The sequence below is a fragment of the Cavia porcellus genome, unplaced genomic scaffold (assembly GCF_034190915.1).
Source record: "Cavia porcellus strain 051 isolate PalLab524CR breed Dunkin Hartley unplaced genomic scaffold, mCavPor4.1 scaffold_23, whole genome shotgun sequence".
Lineage (NCBI taxonomy): Eukaryota > Metazoa > Chordata > Mammalia > Rodentia > Caviidae > Cavia > Cavia porcellus.
In genome coordinates, this window is record NW_026947506.1 from 31131606 (window position 1) to 31148991 (window position 17386).

At 54.5% G+C, this 17386-nt stretch overlaps 1 protein-coding gene across 8 annotated transcripts in view; it reads left to right on the forward strand.

The window, feature by feature from the left end:
- Elfn1 (extracellular leucine rich repeat and fibronectin type III domain containing 1) overlaps positions 1–5813 on the forward strand; it is a 55242-nt gene extending 49429 nt beyond the window's left edge. For 7 of the 8 annotated variants that reach the window (XM_063234034.1, XM_003470063.5, XM_063234030.1 and 4 more), the window contains exon 2: positions 2166–5813. In XM_063234034.1, coding sequence (XP_063090104.1) covers positions 2461–4962 — 2502 coding nt within the window. In that variant the 5' untranslated portion in view covers positions 2166–2460 and the 3' untranslated portion in view covers positions 4963–5813. The remainder of the gene's footprint in view (positions 1–2165) is intronic. The other variant, XM_023565189.2, reaches the window with a different exon arrangement.
- Positions 5814–17386: the final 11573 nt, after the last annotated feature.

A 17386-nucleotide genomic window follows, 5' to 3' on the forward strand; every position in this document is an offset into this window, starting at 1 on the left:
TGTCCTCCAGACTATGGGAGGTGCCCACCCTCTCTTCCCCGCCGTTCCTCAGGAGCCAAGCAGGGCTGAGTCACTGTGACCTTGAGCAAGGCCTTCTCTCTGGGCCTCAGTTTCACCATCTGTAAAGTGGTATGGAATGTGGAGTGAGATGCTTGGAACCACAGAGGTGACAGCAGAGCTATCCTCATTAGAGGGCTGCTAATCACCGGATTGGCCGCCACCAGCTGGTCCCTCCACCCGGGAGACTCGAGGTGAAGCCAGGATGGGGAGGAGGGAGGCTCTGGACATGGAACCCTTGGTCCTCCAGCAGTGCCCAGCCTTCCCTTGTTTCTAGCACTGGAGCTGGGGGGGTGGTGTCCTGAGAGGACGGGAGCAGGAAGGGTGAGCCCCGGTGTGGAGTCTGATCACCTTGGGAGCCATGTTCACACGTGTGTTCAATGGGCGTGCATAGACCTGCGTGCTGCCCCGTGTAGGCAAGCTTCTGCGCACACGGGCACACGAGTGTGCAAACCCACAGGTGACGCCGGCTGGGAGCAATGACTGCAGCGGGAACGCCGCAGTGCCTCTGATAAGGGCTCTCAGGCCTGTAATCCTCCTTAACTTGACTTTGGGTTATTTTGAGCAAGAGATTAAGGGTGATTACCATCGCCCTGCAGAGGCGCCAAGTTTCCTAGAGGGGCCTGTGGTTCTCAGCACCCCCTTCTGGAGGCTGTCAGCCCCACATTCCCTGAGACCTCTGCCTGGGCCTAGGCTCTCAGGAAGCCCTGGGGACACAAGCCACAGGCTCCTGGGACCACACTGGGGATGGGGTGGGACAGAGACGAGCACCTTGGTGCTGCCCTGCGATGGTGAATTTCATGTGCAAGTGGACGGTGCTTGGTCCCCGCCCCTCCTGGCAGTGCCCCTCAGTGGACTGAAGCCCAAAGCAGGCCCCTCCATCGGAGCGAGGGCCCAGCCCAGGCCCCCTCCCGCCGCCACATCCCCTGGGGCTGCTCTGGAGCCCCTACCTCCTCTGCCTTCACCCCTCTTTAAATCAGAACAGACTTCCCAGGAGCCAGATAAAAATTGTTCTTTATGAAGTTTCCAAAGAGGGGAAAATCCATTTCACATCATTATATTTTTTTCTCCTAATTTGAACCGCCTCAGTGCAGACTAGTTGCGGACGTCAATATGGGTGAAATACATTCTCCTGGCTGCCCGCCAGGCCACAAAGCAGGGACAGAGGGCGGCTGTAAATCCAGAAATTAACAAGCAAACACACACCCATTTCTCCTCCTGAGGGAAAAAGCAGGTGGGGGACCCATGGCCCCTCTGTGCAGGGGGTCTGGCCCTGTCTGTGCGACCACATGGTGCTGCTCCCTGCTGGGCTTGGGAGGAGGCTCGGCCCAGCCTCTTGCAGTTTCCAGTAGGGGTGCAGGGGATGACCCAGGCCCCAGGACTGCCAAGGTGTCCTTACTGACCAGCGAGGGTGGGGGAGCTAGGGACCTCACGGCAGAGCCGCTGTCTCTTCCTGGCCTCGCTGACAGGATCCACCAAGTGGGGCAGGGGCAGCTCCACATGCTTGGCACCAGGCAGGTGGCAGACAGTCTCGGAGACCACCTGGATGGTTGCTTTGAGAAACAGGCCCAGGGCAGGGATGACATGACGGCCACATGGCAGGAGGACCCTCAGGCCAGGCTCTTGATCATGAGTCAGTGGAAAGCCCCCTCTGCCTGGCTGAGGACCCAGCCAGGACTCAGGCGCCCCCTGCAGGCTGCCAAGGAAGCTGAGACTGAACCCTCCTGGGGGTAGAAATGTCATCCTCAACCCCAGGCAGAGGGCACCATGGCTATCACGATCACCCAGACGCATGGCCAGGCCAGAGGCAGCCCATCTGGATTGGCTGACATTTGTCTTCTCCCTGTGCCTCAGTTTAATTCATCTGTCCAGGACTGCAGAGTGTAAAATGGGCCATGCAAGACTTGATTCCACCTGGTCACTGTGCCCTTGAGCCCAGCCACACATGTGGCATCGAGGCCAGAGGCTGCAGGAGACCTTGAGGGACCATCCTGGCCTCTCCTCAGCCACCGCTGCTGAGGAACACAGCTGGCTAGGACCCAGAAACATTCAACCAGTGAGCCCTGGAGGTGGCCTTCTGTGACCACGTCTTCTCTTTTGTCTTGCAGCAGGGGCGACCTTGGAGCAGCAGCACCCGTGGAGCTGCCACAGGACCTGCAGGCCCATGGGGAAGGAGGCCGTGGCCGCCGCAGGACTGGGGTGGGAGACAAGGGGCGGCGGGCCATGAGGGGGGCACCTCCCTCCCAGTGCTTGTGCCCTTCAGCCATGCAGCTTGGGACGGCGTACCTCTGAGCGTGCAGGTGGCATCCCATCCCGCCCCTCCATCCCTCTGGGCGCTGCTGCCCAGCCCCCCACCCAGTCCCCCAAGCAGGCTGAGCGGGGTGTCCCACCAGGGCGGTCCCGATGGCCGGGCGTGGGAGGGGCATGCTGTGGGTGTGCGTGGCGGCGGCTGCCCTGCTGCATGCGGGCGGACTGGCCCGTGGCGACTGCTGGCTGATTGAGGGTGACAAGGGCTTTGTGTGGCTGGCCATCTGCAGCCAGAACCAGCCACCCTACGAGGCCATCCCGCAGCAGATCAACAGCACAATCGTGGACCTGCGGCTGAATGAGAACCGCATCCGCAGCGTGCAGTACGCGTCACTGAGCCGCTTCGGCAACCTCACGTACCTCAACCTCACCAAGAACGAGATCGGCTACATCGAGGATGGTGCCTTCTCGGGCCAGTTCAACCTGCAGGTGCTGCAGCTGGGCTACAACCGGCTGCGCAACCTTACGGAGGGCATGCTGCGTGGCCTGGGCAAGCTGGAGTACCTCTACCTGCAGGCCAACCTCATTGAGGTGGTCATGGCCAGCGCCTTCTGGGAGTGTCCCAGCATCGTCAACATTGACCTGTCCATGAACCGAATCCAGCAGCTGAGCAGTGCCACCTTCTCGGGCCTGACCAAGCTCTCCGTGTGTGAGCTGTACAGCAACCCCTTCTACTGCTCCTGCGAGCTGCTGGGCTTCCTGCGCTGGCTGGCCGCCTTCACCAACACCACGCAGACCTACGACCGCATGCAGTGCGAATCGCCGCCCGTCTACTCTGGCTACTTCCTCCTGGGCCAGGGCCGCCATGGCCACCGCAGCATCCTCAGCAAACTGCTGTCCGTCTGTACAGAGGACTCCTATGCGGCAGAGGTGGCCGGGCCCCGTCTGGTACCTGGCCGCTCCCAGCCAGGCCGCTCACCACCACCGCCACCACCACCAGAGCCGAGCTTGGGGAGCCGAGCCGAAGTTCCCTGCAACGATGATGAGTGTTTCTCTGGAGATGGTACCACACCTCTGGTGGCTCTGCCCACATTGGCCACCCAGGCTGAGGCTCGTCCCCTCATCAAGGTCAAGCAGCTGACCCAGAACTCAGCCACCATCACAGTACAGCTGCCCAGCCCTTTCAACCGCATGTACACGCTGGAACATTACAACAACAGCAAGTCCTCCACCGTGTCCAGGCTGACGCAGGCCCAGGAAGAGATCCGCCTGACCAACCTGTACACGCTGACCAACTACACCTACTGCGTGGTATCCACCAGCTCGGGCACACACCACAACCACACCTGCCTCACCATTTGCCTGCCCAAGCCCCCCAGCCCGCCTGGGCCAGTGCCCAGCCCTTCCACGGCCACCCACTACATCATGACCATCCTGGGCTGCCTGTTCGGCATGGTGCTGGTGCTGGGTGCCGTCTACTATTGCCTGCGCAGGCGGAGGCGCCAGGAGGAGAAGCACAAGAAGGCCGCCTCAGCGGCTGCGGCCGGCAGCCTCAAGAAGACCATTATTGAGCTCAAGTACGGACCCGAGATGGAGGCGCCTGGTCTGGCGCCACTGTCCCAGGGCCCGCTGCTGGGCCCCGAGACTGTGACCCGCATCCCGTACCTGCCAGCCACAGCCAGCGAAGTGGAACAGTATAAGCTCGTGGAGAGCAGCGAGACGCCCAAAGCCAGCAAGGGAAACTACATGGAGGTGCGCACAGGGGAGCCCGAACGCAGAGACTGTGAGCTGGGCCGGCCGGGCCCTGAGAGCCAGAGCTCGGTGGCCGAGATCTCCACCATCGCTAAGGAGGTGGACAAGGTCAACCAGATCATCAACAATTGCATTGACGCGCTCAAGTCTGAGTCCACCTCTTTTCAGGGTGCCAAGTCTGGGCCTGTGTCCACGGCCGAGCCCCAGCTGGTGCTGCTGTCCGAGCCACTGGCCACCAAGCACGGCTTCCTGTCGCCTGTGTACAAGGAGGCCTTTGGCCACGGCCTGCAGCGGCACCACAGTGTGGAGGCGGCCCCCGGCCCCCCGCGGGCCAGCACCTCGTCCACCGGCTCTACACGCAGCCCTCGGGCCTTCCGCACTGAGCCCCCCGGCGTGCACAAAGCCACAGCCGCCGAAGCCAAGTACATCGAGAAGAGCTCACCAGCAGCAGAGGCCATCCTCACTGTGACCCCCGCAGCCGCGGTGCTGCGGGCCGAGGCCGAGAAGAGCCGCCAGTACGGCGAGCACCGGCACTCCTACCCCGGGTCCCACCCCGCCGCCGAGCCACCCGCGCCACCCCTGCCACCACCCGCCCACGAGGGCCTGGGTGGCCGCAAAGCATCCATCCTGGAGCCGCTGACCCGGCCGCGGCCCCGCGACCTTGCCTACTCCCAGCTGTCGCCGCAGTACCACAACCTGAGCTACTCGTCCAGCCCCGAGTACCCCTGCAGGGCCTCGCAGAGCATCTGGGAGCGCCTCAGACTGAGCCGGCGCCGCCCCAAGGACGACGAGGAGTTCATGGCGGCCGGCCATGCCCTGCGCAAGAAGGTCCAGTTCGCCAAGGACGAGGATCTGCACGACATCCTGGACTACTGGAAGGGCGTGTCCGCCCAGCACAAGTCCTGAGCCCTCACAGAGGTGGTGGCCCTGCCCTTCCCGAAACTCGTGATGCCATTGGACCAAAAAGGATACAAGATCCACCACAGCTATTTGAAACTCAGAGACTCACGGTGAAACACAGCGTGTGCGTTACAGGGTGGGAGCCGGGTGCGGGGACAGCGGGAGGGGACATAGACATGGGTAGGTGTCCCGACGACACCCATGTAACCCACACTCGGATTCCTACACACATACACACTCACACACACACACACACACACTCACACACACACACTCACACACACACACGCCAGGGACTTCGGAAAACTGTGTCTTAGGGGTGGGGGTGGGGTGGGGATTTTTTTCATTATCTTTCCTCTTTTGATTCTTCTCTGCCTTCTTCTTCTCTCTCTTTATTTCCTTCCTTTTTTAAAAAAATAATAAAAGTCAAATTCTTTAAAAAAGACATAGAATACCTATTGTGGGGCGTGGCCGGCGTGGCTTCTGAGCCCTTCACGCAATCTCTCAGTCTGTGGTTTTCTGTGGATTCTCTGTCCGGTCTGTCTCTTCATCGCCACCTCTGGAGGCCACTGCAGAGGACAGAGCAGATGCCGGCAGCCAAGTGGCCCTTGGGAGAGTCCTGAAGCCTGTGGAACTGGGGAGGGGGCTATGCCTACGGACGGGTTGAGGCGGCTGGGGGAACGCCACATGGGAAGCACGGCGTGTTCCCCCAGCCCAGTCTCTGTTGTACACTGTAGTTGTTCTGTTGTACAGAAAAAAAATTTCTATATTTGCAATGTTTGCTGTAAAATGAGAAAGAACAAAACAACAACAAAAAGACTATGTCTACTAAAAAAAATCTGCAAAGAAAAAAGCCACCAGTTTGTCCTGTGTCTTCACTGTGGGCTTTGGGGAAAAGATTTGAGGGTTCGTTAACGTCCTCTTTGGGAGTAGTCCAGCTGATGCGGACTGTGACGGGCTGTAGGTGGGAGTCCACAGGGTGGGAGAGAGTCGGCAGCTCTGAAGGCCAGAGCTGCTAAGGATGGATGGGGAAGGAGCTGAGCTCTGGGCGGGCAGGGGGCTCGGAGGTGTTGAAGCTGCTGCCTGCCCAGACAGTACTGCCTTGTGCAGAAGCGTGTGGGCTTAAGAGAACCTGGGGTGTCTGTGTAGACCCTGCAGTGGCCAGAACCCCACCATGGGGAGACCCCATCTTGTGGCCCTCATAGCCCTCTGCCTGGCTCCCACCATCCCCACACTGTCATCCACGGCCCTGCCTCCACCCTGCCCTGGGAGGGACTCATGTAGGAGCAGTATGAATTGCTCATGGTCACCCCTTATCCTGCTTGCAGTGAGGGGCCCTGTGCCCACCTCAGGGAGCCCTAGAGGTCCTGCAGGGGTCATGGCTCCGCAGCCAAGGGTCTCACACTATTCCCTTCTGTATGGCCTTGAGCTTGACTTTTCTGCCTGTTGTTGGGGTCACATCGGCCAACCTACCTTCCCTACCTGGCTGGGTTCCCTTCTCTCGTCTTCCTAGAGGCCCTGGTCAGTCACTGAACACTACTGCCCATCACGTCCAGGAAAGTCCATTCCCAATCTGAGATTCTGACAAAGACACAGTGGGAGTTGAGGCTGGGACCAGATCTGGGTCCTGAGGGCAGCCAGGGACCAGGAATCTTGAGGGCAGAACCACAGTGATGGAGGTCAGCTCTGAGCTCTGATGGGGTCAGAGAAAGTGCTCAGGCCCACAGCCTGAGCAGGAGTGGGACGGCAGTGCCAGGGTGGAACCTAGGACACCCTTGAGGATGGGGAACACAGCCCCTTTCTACATAGCTGCTCCCAGCTTTAGGAGCCTTCCTGAGACCAAGTGAAACCCCACATAGCCACAGGGTCCAGCTGTGGCTCTTGGGCCCTGGGCCACACAGCTACAGACAGGGCCACTCTGCTCCTCCAGACTTCTGACTCTGTCCTGACATCAGCACGAGGTCAGCCCATCCGTGCCTGTGGATGCAAGGCCTCCTCAGAAGCTCAAGACTCAAGTTGGCCCATGTGACAACACCGTGCCACCGAGCCCCCCAAAGTCGTTTCTGAGGACTCTGGTCCTGCACATCCTCTAGATCTCCACACTCACTGAGGGTCCCAGGGCAGCCAGGGAGCGCAGGGCCTGTCTGGGGCCTGAAGATAACCAGGCCTGGGGGAGAGGGCAGGATCCACAACGCCACAGATGGGACGAGCTCAGAGGGCCTGCCTCGCCCAAGGTCAGACAGCCACTTGGTGACAATCCCGGTCACAGGATAGGAGATGGCCAGGCCTCAGCCCACTGCTTCTTTTCACCAAGGAGATAAAATGGGCTATTTATAGGGGATGAGGAGGACAGACTCAGGACAGCCATTCAGGCCCACAGGCCAGACAGGTCCGGCTGGGCTGGGATAATAGAGCTGCTGCCAGGCAGGGATGCCAGGGCCAGCGGGGAGCCCAGGGGAGGACAAGGAAGAGGAGAGTGGTAGGAAGGTGCAGGAGGACCTTGGCATCAGGGACTGGGGACTGGCAGCTCAGAGGCCCCTGAAGCTGGCAGGGCTGGGCAGATCTGCCCTAAGATTTGCTGATGCCAGCTGATCTGAGGACAGAGGCCCTCATGCCACTGTGCCTTTGCTTAGAAGAGGCCAGAGTGGAGTTCACAAGGCATAAAGGAAAAGAAATGTGCACTTATTAAGCAGCTACTATGTGCAGGACTCTGTGCCCAGCCTTGTCTAGCCCGGTGTGTCCGGGAGGCTCTGGCAGGACACTTGATGTGAAGGAGGTGACCAGCCTGGGGTAGCACAGGACATGGAGCTCTGGCATGGATGGAGAGAGCCTGCAGGGCTTCCTGGGAGACATGGGGGAGTTCTGGGAAAAGGGGAGCCCCAGGGAGGGAAGGCAGGCACAGTGGATGAGAGAGGACTGGGTGGAGTTTGGGGCACAGAGAGCCCGCCCTGTGGCTGGGGTGCAGAGGCTTCCTGTGGCCCTCAAGGAGTCGAGGAGGGGTCTTGAGTGTGGGGTTTGCACTGCGACTGTGTAGCCACAGTGCGTCACCAGTCTCCTGTGCCCAGTGCAGGTGCTGCTACCCACACTGGTGACTGAGAGGTGGCAGGAGAGAGGATCGTACTGGTCATTTACTGTCACAGGAATGCTGCACTACTGCTCCTGTGTCTGGAAGTAACAGGTGGGGACCTCGGCTAGGGGCACGGGCCAGAGCACATCACAGGGACAGCTCAACATCAGTGACAGACAGATTCCCCAGGGGCAGAGAACTGGGCAAGGCACCTGAAACCAAGGCCACAGTGAACAGAGCTCTTACAACTATCCTACACAGTAGGAAAGCAGAGAGCCCAACGTGACATGCCTGAGTTGTGTGCAATTATGGAGTGCCTGCTGTATACCAGACATGCTAGAGACAGAAGTGACACTGCCCCCATCCTGATCATATGAGGCTTTGGAGGAGGACAAGGGTGGTGGGCATAGCTGGGCTGGATATCAACCACTGGCCCTGTGTGGGGAGGCCCCGGTGACCTGGCAAGGGTCCTCTGAGCTCAGCTGAGCTTCCCATTAGCACGCACAGTTGGGCTGTGGGCAATAGAGAGCCAGAATAATGGCTTTTATGATTTCCCTTATCTGAAAAGTAATCATGTCATTACATAAACTTTAGAAAACTGTTAAACATAAGGAAGCCACTTGAAATCACCCAGGTTACTGCCCAGGAGAACAGCGGTGATATTCTGGCCTCTGGCCTCATGGTGCATCTCTGCAAAGACAACAGTGTGAGGGCCACTTGTAACCCTTGGGGTCCCCTGCCGTGCATCTTACTGGGGTCCCTCCTCCCCTGGAGGGGGTAGGGTGTGGAACATGAAGATAGGGTATGGAAGCAGGTGTTGGTGACATGTGGATAGGAAAGGGCAGTTGGACCACAGCAGGGTCCTGATGGGAGCAGGGTGGCTTGGCCAACACCTCACAGGCAAGACTGGGAACAGATGCCCCTGCCGCCACAGGCACTGCCAGGCCATGTGGCTCAAGGGCCAGGGTCCCTGTCCCACAGCCCAAAGTTGCCACAGTCCTCACGCGGTCCCCACCCCACATGTGGAGTCATCATCCAAAGTGAGAGTGCCACTTCTGTGTCCCTTGAAGGCTGAGAGTTTGTGTTTCTTCCTTAGTGGCAGAAGGCTGTAGGGTCACTTCTCTTTTTCCGGGAGGGATTCTCTGACCTGGCTGCAGCCTGAGCCTTCATGAGGACGCAGCCAGCCCGGGATCTTTTGACATTTGTTTCTCAGAGTACAGGGTCCATTTGCTGCCTGCTTATCAACTCTGTGGGACGCACTGGTCCCTCCCGACTGTACTGCAGTGAGAGCAGGTGACAGCAGCCCTGAGCAAACCCTGGCGCAGTGGATGAGTTTTCACCCATCCTGGGGCACAGAAGGAACACATTGGCTGATGTGCAGCCGGCTCCTGGGTTCTGCTCATACCAGAGCAGGTCCAACTGGGGACTCTGCCTCTCCGAGGTCCTGGTGGCCTTTGTCACCTACCACAGCCTGTCTGGGTTTGCAGAGGCACAACCAGTGCATCATCAAAGGGCACTGACCCCTGGCCCTTGGTGGTACCTTCCACCTCCCTTGAGATGAAGCAGCCTTTTTCAGGGGCTTCTTGGCCATTGCCTCGCAGTGTCCATTCTGGGTGTACATTTAGGGACCTGGGAAATGACCCACTGACCACCAGAAGACAGAATGCACTAGTGTTATAGGCCAAGTTGTGTCCTCCAGATTCACGTGTCCAAGCCCTAACCTGGGGTACTCAGAGCCTGGATAGAGGTGACTTAAGACAAAATGAAGTCCCTGGGTTGTCTCAGTGCAGTCTCACTGGAGTCCTTACAAGATGAGCTGGTATGGTGGTGCACACCTATAATCCCGGCATTCTGGGAGGCTGAGGCAGAAGGGTCACAAGTTTGAATCCAGTGTAGGCAACTGAGTGTGACTTTCCCTCAAAATAAAAATCAAAATAGGACAGGAGACACAACTCAGCTAAGGCCTTGGGTTCAACTCCAAGCACAAAAAGAAAGAGAGAGAGAGAGAGAGAGAGAGAGAGAGAGAAAAGAAAAAAGGAAGAAAGGAAAGAAAGAAAGAAGAAAGAAAAGAAAAGAAAAGAAAAGAAAAGAAAGAAAGAAAGAAAGAGAGGAAGAGAGGAAGAGAGGAAGCAAGCTAGCAAGCAGGTGCTCCTAACTAATCCCTAACAGGCATGGTTGCAGGTCCTGAGCTCCCTCCAAGCCTCCTGCCTTAGCAGACTCAGCCTCCAAGGCCTTGACCCATTACTAGCTGGAGGGGAGGTGGGAAAGTTGTCCTCAGGCCTCTGATCCATTCAACCACATCTGTAGCGTCTCCAGGCCAGACAGCCAGTGTTAGAGAAAACAGCCAGGACCCAGTCAAAGAACACAACCAGCCCGAATTTAGTGTTCCTACTGGGACCTCTGTAGCAGCCGGTGTCCTGCCATCTGTCCTCCTGAGAGGGTGGGGACCACACTCCCAAGCATCCTATCATAGCTGGCCAGCTGCTGCCACTGGCAGGGTCAAGTCTTCAGCCAAAGACAGGAGGAACCTTCAGCATCAGGACCTTAGACAGATACCGAGGTAGGGCACCTCACATCAGGCTGCACCCCACTGAAGGGCTGCATGGATTATAAACCGTGTGTGTGTGTGTGTGTGTGTGTGTGTGTGTGTGTGTGTGTGTGTGTCTATTAACTTACGCTTTGAGTCTGGCTTGGTGGCACTTGTCTGTAATCCCAGCTACTTGGAAGACTGAACCAGAGGGATGTCAGGTTCAAGGCCAGCTTGCACAAGTTGATGAGAATCTGAATAAATAAGAAAAAAAATTTTAAGGACTGAGAATGTAGTTCTCAGGACTGAGAATGTGTTCAGTGATAGAACACTTAGTACGCTCAAGGCCCTGGGCTCCATCCCCAGTATTCCCTCCCCTCTTAAAAAGTTTTGAATGTTCATTTAACAAACCGATCTACTAAAACAGATTGTTTTTCCATAATGTTCATAACAGCCCCATTCATAGCAGCCCTAAGTGGAAATAGCTCAATGTCCATCAATAGAAGAAATGACAAACTGTGACCACATGGCAGAACAAAATGCCACTCAGCAATAGAGATACCAGTTACCAGCATGCAGAGCCCTGGGAGGGAACCTGAACCCAAAGGAGCCAGTCACAAAGGAACTCACACGATGAGTCCCCTAGATCTGTTTTCAATGTGCTACGGAACCCAACTCACTCTAACATACACTATTTTTTGTGTATCTGTTCAGTTTTTATGTGTGCGTGTGGAGGTACTGGGGATTGAACCCACACCTTTGTACTGAGCTGCATCCCTGTTTTCTGTTTTTCATTTTGAGAAAGGTTCCAAGTAGCCCAGACTGGGCTCAGGCTTGCAATCCTCCTGTCTCAGCCTCCCAAAATGCTGAAATTACATGTGTGTACCACCAAAGGCTGGGGGTAGCTTAAGTATTTAATGCTCTAGAATTTATTTTAGTACCACATAAGAACCAGGGAGCCTTAGCATTTTCTTCTGTGTAGTCAACCAGGAGCTCACCACAGCCTTGCACAATCCTCCTGTATCTTTCCATGTCCCAGCTGCCCCAGGACCCACACTCTTGCTCCTTGCTCTCCAGAGTCTCCATCTGTGTGAACATGGTTAATGATGGGGTTTAATATCAGATAGGGTGAGCTGCTGTGTGGTTCTTCCGTATCCTCCCATTTCTCTTGGCTCCTCTTTCCCCATATAATCCTACAATTAGCACCATGGATGTCACATTGCAGGAGTCTTACTGGGTTTTTGGATGGAATTACTTGAAATGTGTAGACAAACTTGGAGAAAAATTACATCTTTTCTTAATCACATTCTCGTTGCTGGGACAAAATCCCTGACACCTGCAACTTAGAGCAGAAGAGAAATTTTAGAAATTTCAGTTCTTTCATAACCAGCAGCCTGGTGGAAGGGTCTTGGTGGGAAAGTCGCTCATGTCGTGGCAGACAGGAAGTAGAGAGAGAGAGAGAGGAGAGGCGGGGAGGGAGATGCATCCTTCCAGGCCACGCCCCCAGCGACCTGGCTCTTCCAATCAGGCTCCAACCCCAGCCCCAAGCCAGCTATCACATTTCCCATAATCCAATCACCTTCCACGAGCCCCGCCTCTGAGTGCAGGAGGCTGAGGGCCACATTCAAGATGTAAGTCATAATACAGCTTCACAACAGTAAGTCCTCCCGCGTGGCGACATCACCGCTCTCACCTTTATTTGAAGTCTTTTTTTATTTTGCCTGGTGTAAAAAAAATTTTTTTTGCAGTGCTGTGGACAGAACCCAAGATCTTCATACTGAACCACCGCCCAGCCCATTTTATTTTTTATTTTGAGACAGGGTCTCACTAATTTGCCAGGTTGACTTTGAACTTGTGATCCTGTGGCCTCGGCCTCCCAGAGTGCTGGGTTCTTAGGCAGGCACCAACAGCTTGGCTTCCCTGTCTTTTCTTTTTTTTTTTTTTTTTGTACATGCACATATGGCATCTCCTTATCCACAGGTCCCCGTGTCCCTCCACCCAGCCTGAGGGCCTCTCCTTCCCTGGACAGATGTGTCCCTACTAATCCCAGAGAAACCACCCCGCCAGAGGGTGAGATGTGTGGTAAGAGAGGGCAGAGAAGGGCAGGGAGCAGGCACAAAGGTTGATGATGGGAAATGGGAAACCCAGGCCAAGATCCATGAGGGGCCAGGGCTCTGGGCGCATGGCCTCGCTGGGAATCACAGCTCTGTGGGAACCGGCCTGAGAGACCTGCTCCGTCCCCAGCAGACCAGGGGTTTGCAGCAGGGACCCGGAGGGGGCCTGAAAGCTGGGTAAAGCCAGGAGTCTCTGTCTGTATGTGACATGCAGGGTCAGATCCCTGCTCAGCTCTGTCTAAAAGCTAGAACACAGGGTTTACCAGCCCAACTAGACCTAACGAACGCCATCTCACTTCAAGACTGAGGACAGCAAGCTAAGAGTAACTAAGGCAATTTTCAGGGTTTGCTGGGACAATGTCCACTTCCACGGATGCCCTCGTGCGATGCCCAGAAGTCTTGTGTCATCATCCTAATCCTGCAGCCACCAAGGATTCCAGGAAAACCAGGTTAAAGTAAAAGTTAACAATCAGCAATACATTTTAAGTTGAAAATGTTAGTCAAATCCTGTAAAATATTTCATGTAGGATGTAAAATTTGCACTTAACAAGCCCAAATAGGGTACTTTGCAGTTTGGTGTTTGGCTCAGCTTTAAATTTTAAACCCAAATAAAATCTGCAGTCCATTATGTGAATATTTGATACAGTGGTTTCTCCATCTGTTCATGGACAGACAGGGAGGTGCTGTCCACGGAAATTGTGTACGGTCCCTATGCATGGAGACATGGTGGCCCTTCTTGATGCTGAGTCCCATGGCTCTGGGTAGAACTCTCTTGGGGTAGAAATTTTAGAAATTTCAGTCCTTTCATAACCAGCAGCCTGGTTGAAGGGTCTGGGTGGGAAAGTCGCTCACATCATGGCAGACAGGAAGGAGAGAGAGAGGAGAGGTGGGGAGGGAGATGCATCCTTCCAGGCCACGCCCCCAGTGACCCTGCCCCCAGTGACGGGACCACTGGGCTGCATAGAGTCCTTGTGTCACCGACTGGATCACTCAAGAGTGAATTTTCTCTGCTTTTACTTTCTCTGAGTAGGCAGAGTGACGGTCCCCACAGAGCTGTCTTTCCAATCCCTGGACCCCGGGAAGCTGTTACCTTAAGAGGCAGAGCGGAGTTTGCAGGTGTGTTTTTGGGAGCCCTGGTCATCTGAGTGTGTCTGATATAAACACACAGCCCTTCACAGCAGAGACCCAGCTGGGTGTGGTGCACGCCTGGAATGCCAGCAATCAAGAGGCTGAGGCAAGAGGATTACAAATTGAATCTCACTTGAGGAACTAGCAAAGCTCTGTCTCAAAATAAAAAATAAAGACCTGGGATTGTAGTTCAGTGCGAAGGTCGTGGGTTCAAACACCAGTACTAGAAAAACAAAATAAAAGACAGAAATTCTTTTCTGGCTGTGGTCAGAGAAAGACATGGTGATGGCAAAGAGTCAGAGAGGCCAGAGGACTGGCCCTGCCACTGGCCATGAGGATGGGGGAAGGACCCATGTCCAGTGCAGATGCTTCCACAGCTGGAGAAAGCAGGAGAGGGATCCTTCCCTGGAACTCTGGAGGGAAGCAGACCCCGTCTGGAGAGATGCAATATGGTCTTCTGAATGGGTCACAGGACTGTGAGCCGGCAGATTTGTGTTTCTTCACTCTTAAATTTGCACACATTTGCTACAGCAGCAACCGGAAATGCGTACACCCATCACAGGGTGACTCCTGCTTTAGCGGTGGAGACTCTTAATTCCAGGTGAGCTCGAAGGTGAGGGTGGGGATGGGCCCAGCCGCCTTGTGGGGTCAGGCTTAACTCTACAGAGAACACACTGTATTCAGGGCCGGTGATGGAAGCTGCTGGTTGGAAGCGGACTGTTTGGGTTTGCTAGGGCTGCTGCCGTGAAGCATCAGCCCTGGGCGAATCAGCCAGCAGCAAAATCCTGCCTCAGATAGAGCAAAGTAGAGCGTACTGGAAGGGGTCTGTTCTGGGGCTCACTTGATGTGTGAATCACCTTGGTCATCTCTGGGGATCCTGGGCCCGTAGGAGAGGCACCCCAGCCACGGCGTGCATCTGCGCATGTGCATGTGTGTCTTGGTGTCTACCCCACCCCCACACTTGTTTTTGCGGTAGGAGCCATTGAATCCAGGGCCTTCACACTGAGCTACATCCCCAACTTTTCTGCACTTTTTAATTTTGAGACAAGGTCCCACCAAGTCACCCAAGCTGAGCTGGAACTTGCAATCCTCCTTCCTCAGCCTCCCAGAATGCTAGCTTTACAGATGAGACCTCTTCCCTTTCTACAAGGATGCCAGCTCTGGTGAATTCGAACCACCCCAGTTTATTTTTATTATCATTATGTTGCGATTCCTTACAGTTTTACTGTGTAACATATGCGCCCATAAATATAGTGTTTATTTTTAATTATTTTAATTAGACATAGTGGTGTCAGAGGGCATGGATTCTCTTGCAACTCTTTAACTCAAAATCTTAAAGTTCACTTATTGCTGGGTATCTGTAGCCATGTACCTCCAAATCTGTGCTGGCGTCTGCTGCGTGAATATTTGTTTACATAGTTGCTTCTCCATCTGTTCATGGACAGGGAAGATCTGTGTTTTGTCTTAGTGCATGGTGACGCAGTGGCCCTTCCTGTTTGTGGATCCCTCAGCCCTGTGCAGAACTCTCCTAGGCTGCAATGGAGTGGATTTTGGGGGCCACATGGGGTCTCAGTGTTCCTGTCACTTGAAGTACATCTGCCCCAACCACTGCTGCCAGTATGTGGCACACAGTGCTATGTGATATGGGCCTTGTGTCAGCCTGGTGTGTGTGTTGGTACCTACACAATCCCTTCTTTCCTTCCTTCCTTTCTTCCTTCCTTCCTTCCTTCCTTCCTTCCTTCCTTCCTTCCTTCCTTCCTCCCTTTCTCCTCTCTTTCTGTCTCTCCTTCACCTTCTTTATTCTCATCCTTCCTTTTTGTTTTGTTTTTTTGTCTTGAAGCACTGGAGAGTGAACTCAAAGCTCTTGCACTGAGCTGCATGCACAGCTCTTTGCTTTCACAATTTTGATCAACACCGGGTCACAGTATCTGACACCTGCAACCACAGCTCCAGTGGGTTCGGTCCATAGCTGACTGGCTGGCTCCAAGGCAGGACCAGCATGGCAGAAGGGCCTGGCAGTGGAAAGCTGCTCATGACATGGTGGCCAGGAAGCAGAAGGAGAGAGAGGAGCACGACAAGGGTGCATATTCCTCCAGGCTATGTCTTAGTGACTTGGTTCTTCTCAGCGGGCTCTGCCTCCTCACACCACATTTACCTTGTCAGTGAACGCATCCACAGATGAATACATCACCCCCTGACTCAGGCGCTTCCAATGCATCTCTCCTCTGAACATTCTAGAATTTGGGGGAACATTCTAGATCTATGAAACTCACCGAATCACTAAACTGCCCAGACTGAGCTCTAACTTGTGATTCTCTTGCCTTAGCCTCCATGAGTGCTAGGGTTACAGGTGTGCATTACCACGCCTTTCCCACACGATTTCTGTTTTCCTCCCACATTCTGACAGATGGAGCACTGCTGTGTCTTCTCTTCTGGGAACACCTGTGTGTGCCTGGTGTCTATTTTTCCACTGGGTCATTACTTTTTTCTTTCAGATTTTTGGAGGGCTTCCTCTGGGATTCTGATCCTTGTCAGCTAAGTGTGTAGCAAAAGTCTTTCCCAGGTATGGCCTTTGTTTTACCTTCTTGGGATTGGCTTTAGATCCTCATTGCAGTTGAACATGTTAACATTTCTTTGTGGTGTGTGTGTCTTTAGTAGCACAGTGTGTCCTCTTTGTGTCTTGTGCTTTTGGTATCTCATGTGTTTGATTTCTGTTTCTAGTTGATGAAATTATTGAACACCATTTGTGTTAGTTAGCTTTCCATTACCGTAACAAAATAGTTGACATAATTAATTTAACTAGAGGAAAGGTTCCTCTAGTTAATTTTGGCACTTGAATTTGAAGGTTTCTGTCTGTCATCAGTAGGTTCTGTTGCTTTTGGGCCTGCGACGAGGCCACCCATTGCAGCAGCTGATGGTAGCTGGGAGGTGAAAGAGAGAAAGGGGAGAGGTGGCACCCCAGTATCCCCATGGAGAGCACCTCCACTAGGCCACCTTCTAAAAGCACCACCACCTCCCAGAAGCACAAGCTGGAGATGAATCCTTGAACACCTGGCCCTTGGAGAATTCCAGACCTCAGCCTACAGGAATAACCACTGCCCACCCGCCTCCCACCAACCACTGCTCTGCCTCTGTCAGTCTGTGCAGCAGGAATGCAGCCAGCTGTCCCCAGCCCCTTGCCCCGGGATGGTGTCTAATGTCCATACTATGCTGCTTTAGTGAACTAGTGATGGTGCACCCAGAAACCAAGTCCCTGCTCTCCTTTCTTCTTGGAGAGGTTTCACCTTCTCTCAACCCCTCGCTTGGTGAGTCCCAAGTCAGTTTGTCAAGTTCCGTGAAAACCCTTGTGTACCACTAAAGGTTTACACTGCACATGGGCAAGGTATGAGCTTGAGGGAATTTTCTTACATTTCACTTTGCTAAGCATTTTTATCGTGGGTTGATTCATGTTACTTTTTTTAAAAAAATATCTAGCTGGGGCTGGGGATTTAGCTCAGCAGCATAAGTGCCTGCCTTGCAAGCAGGCAGTCATGAGTTCGATCCCCGGTACCCATAAAAGTGAAAAAGACAAAAAAAAAAAAAAAAAAGCCTAGC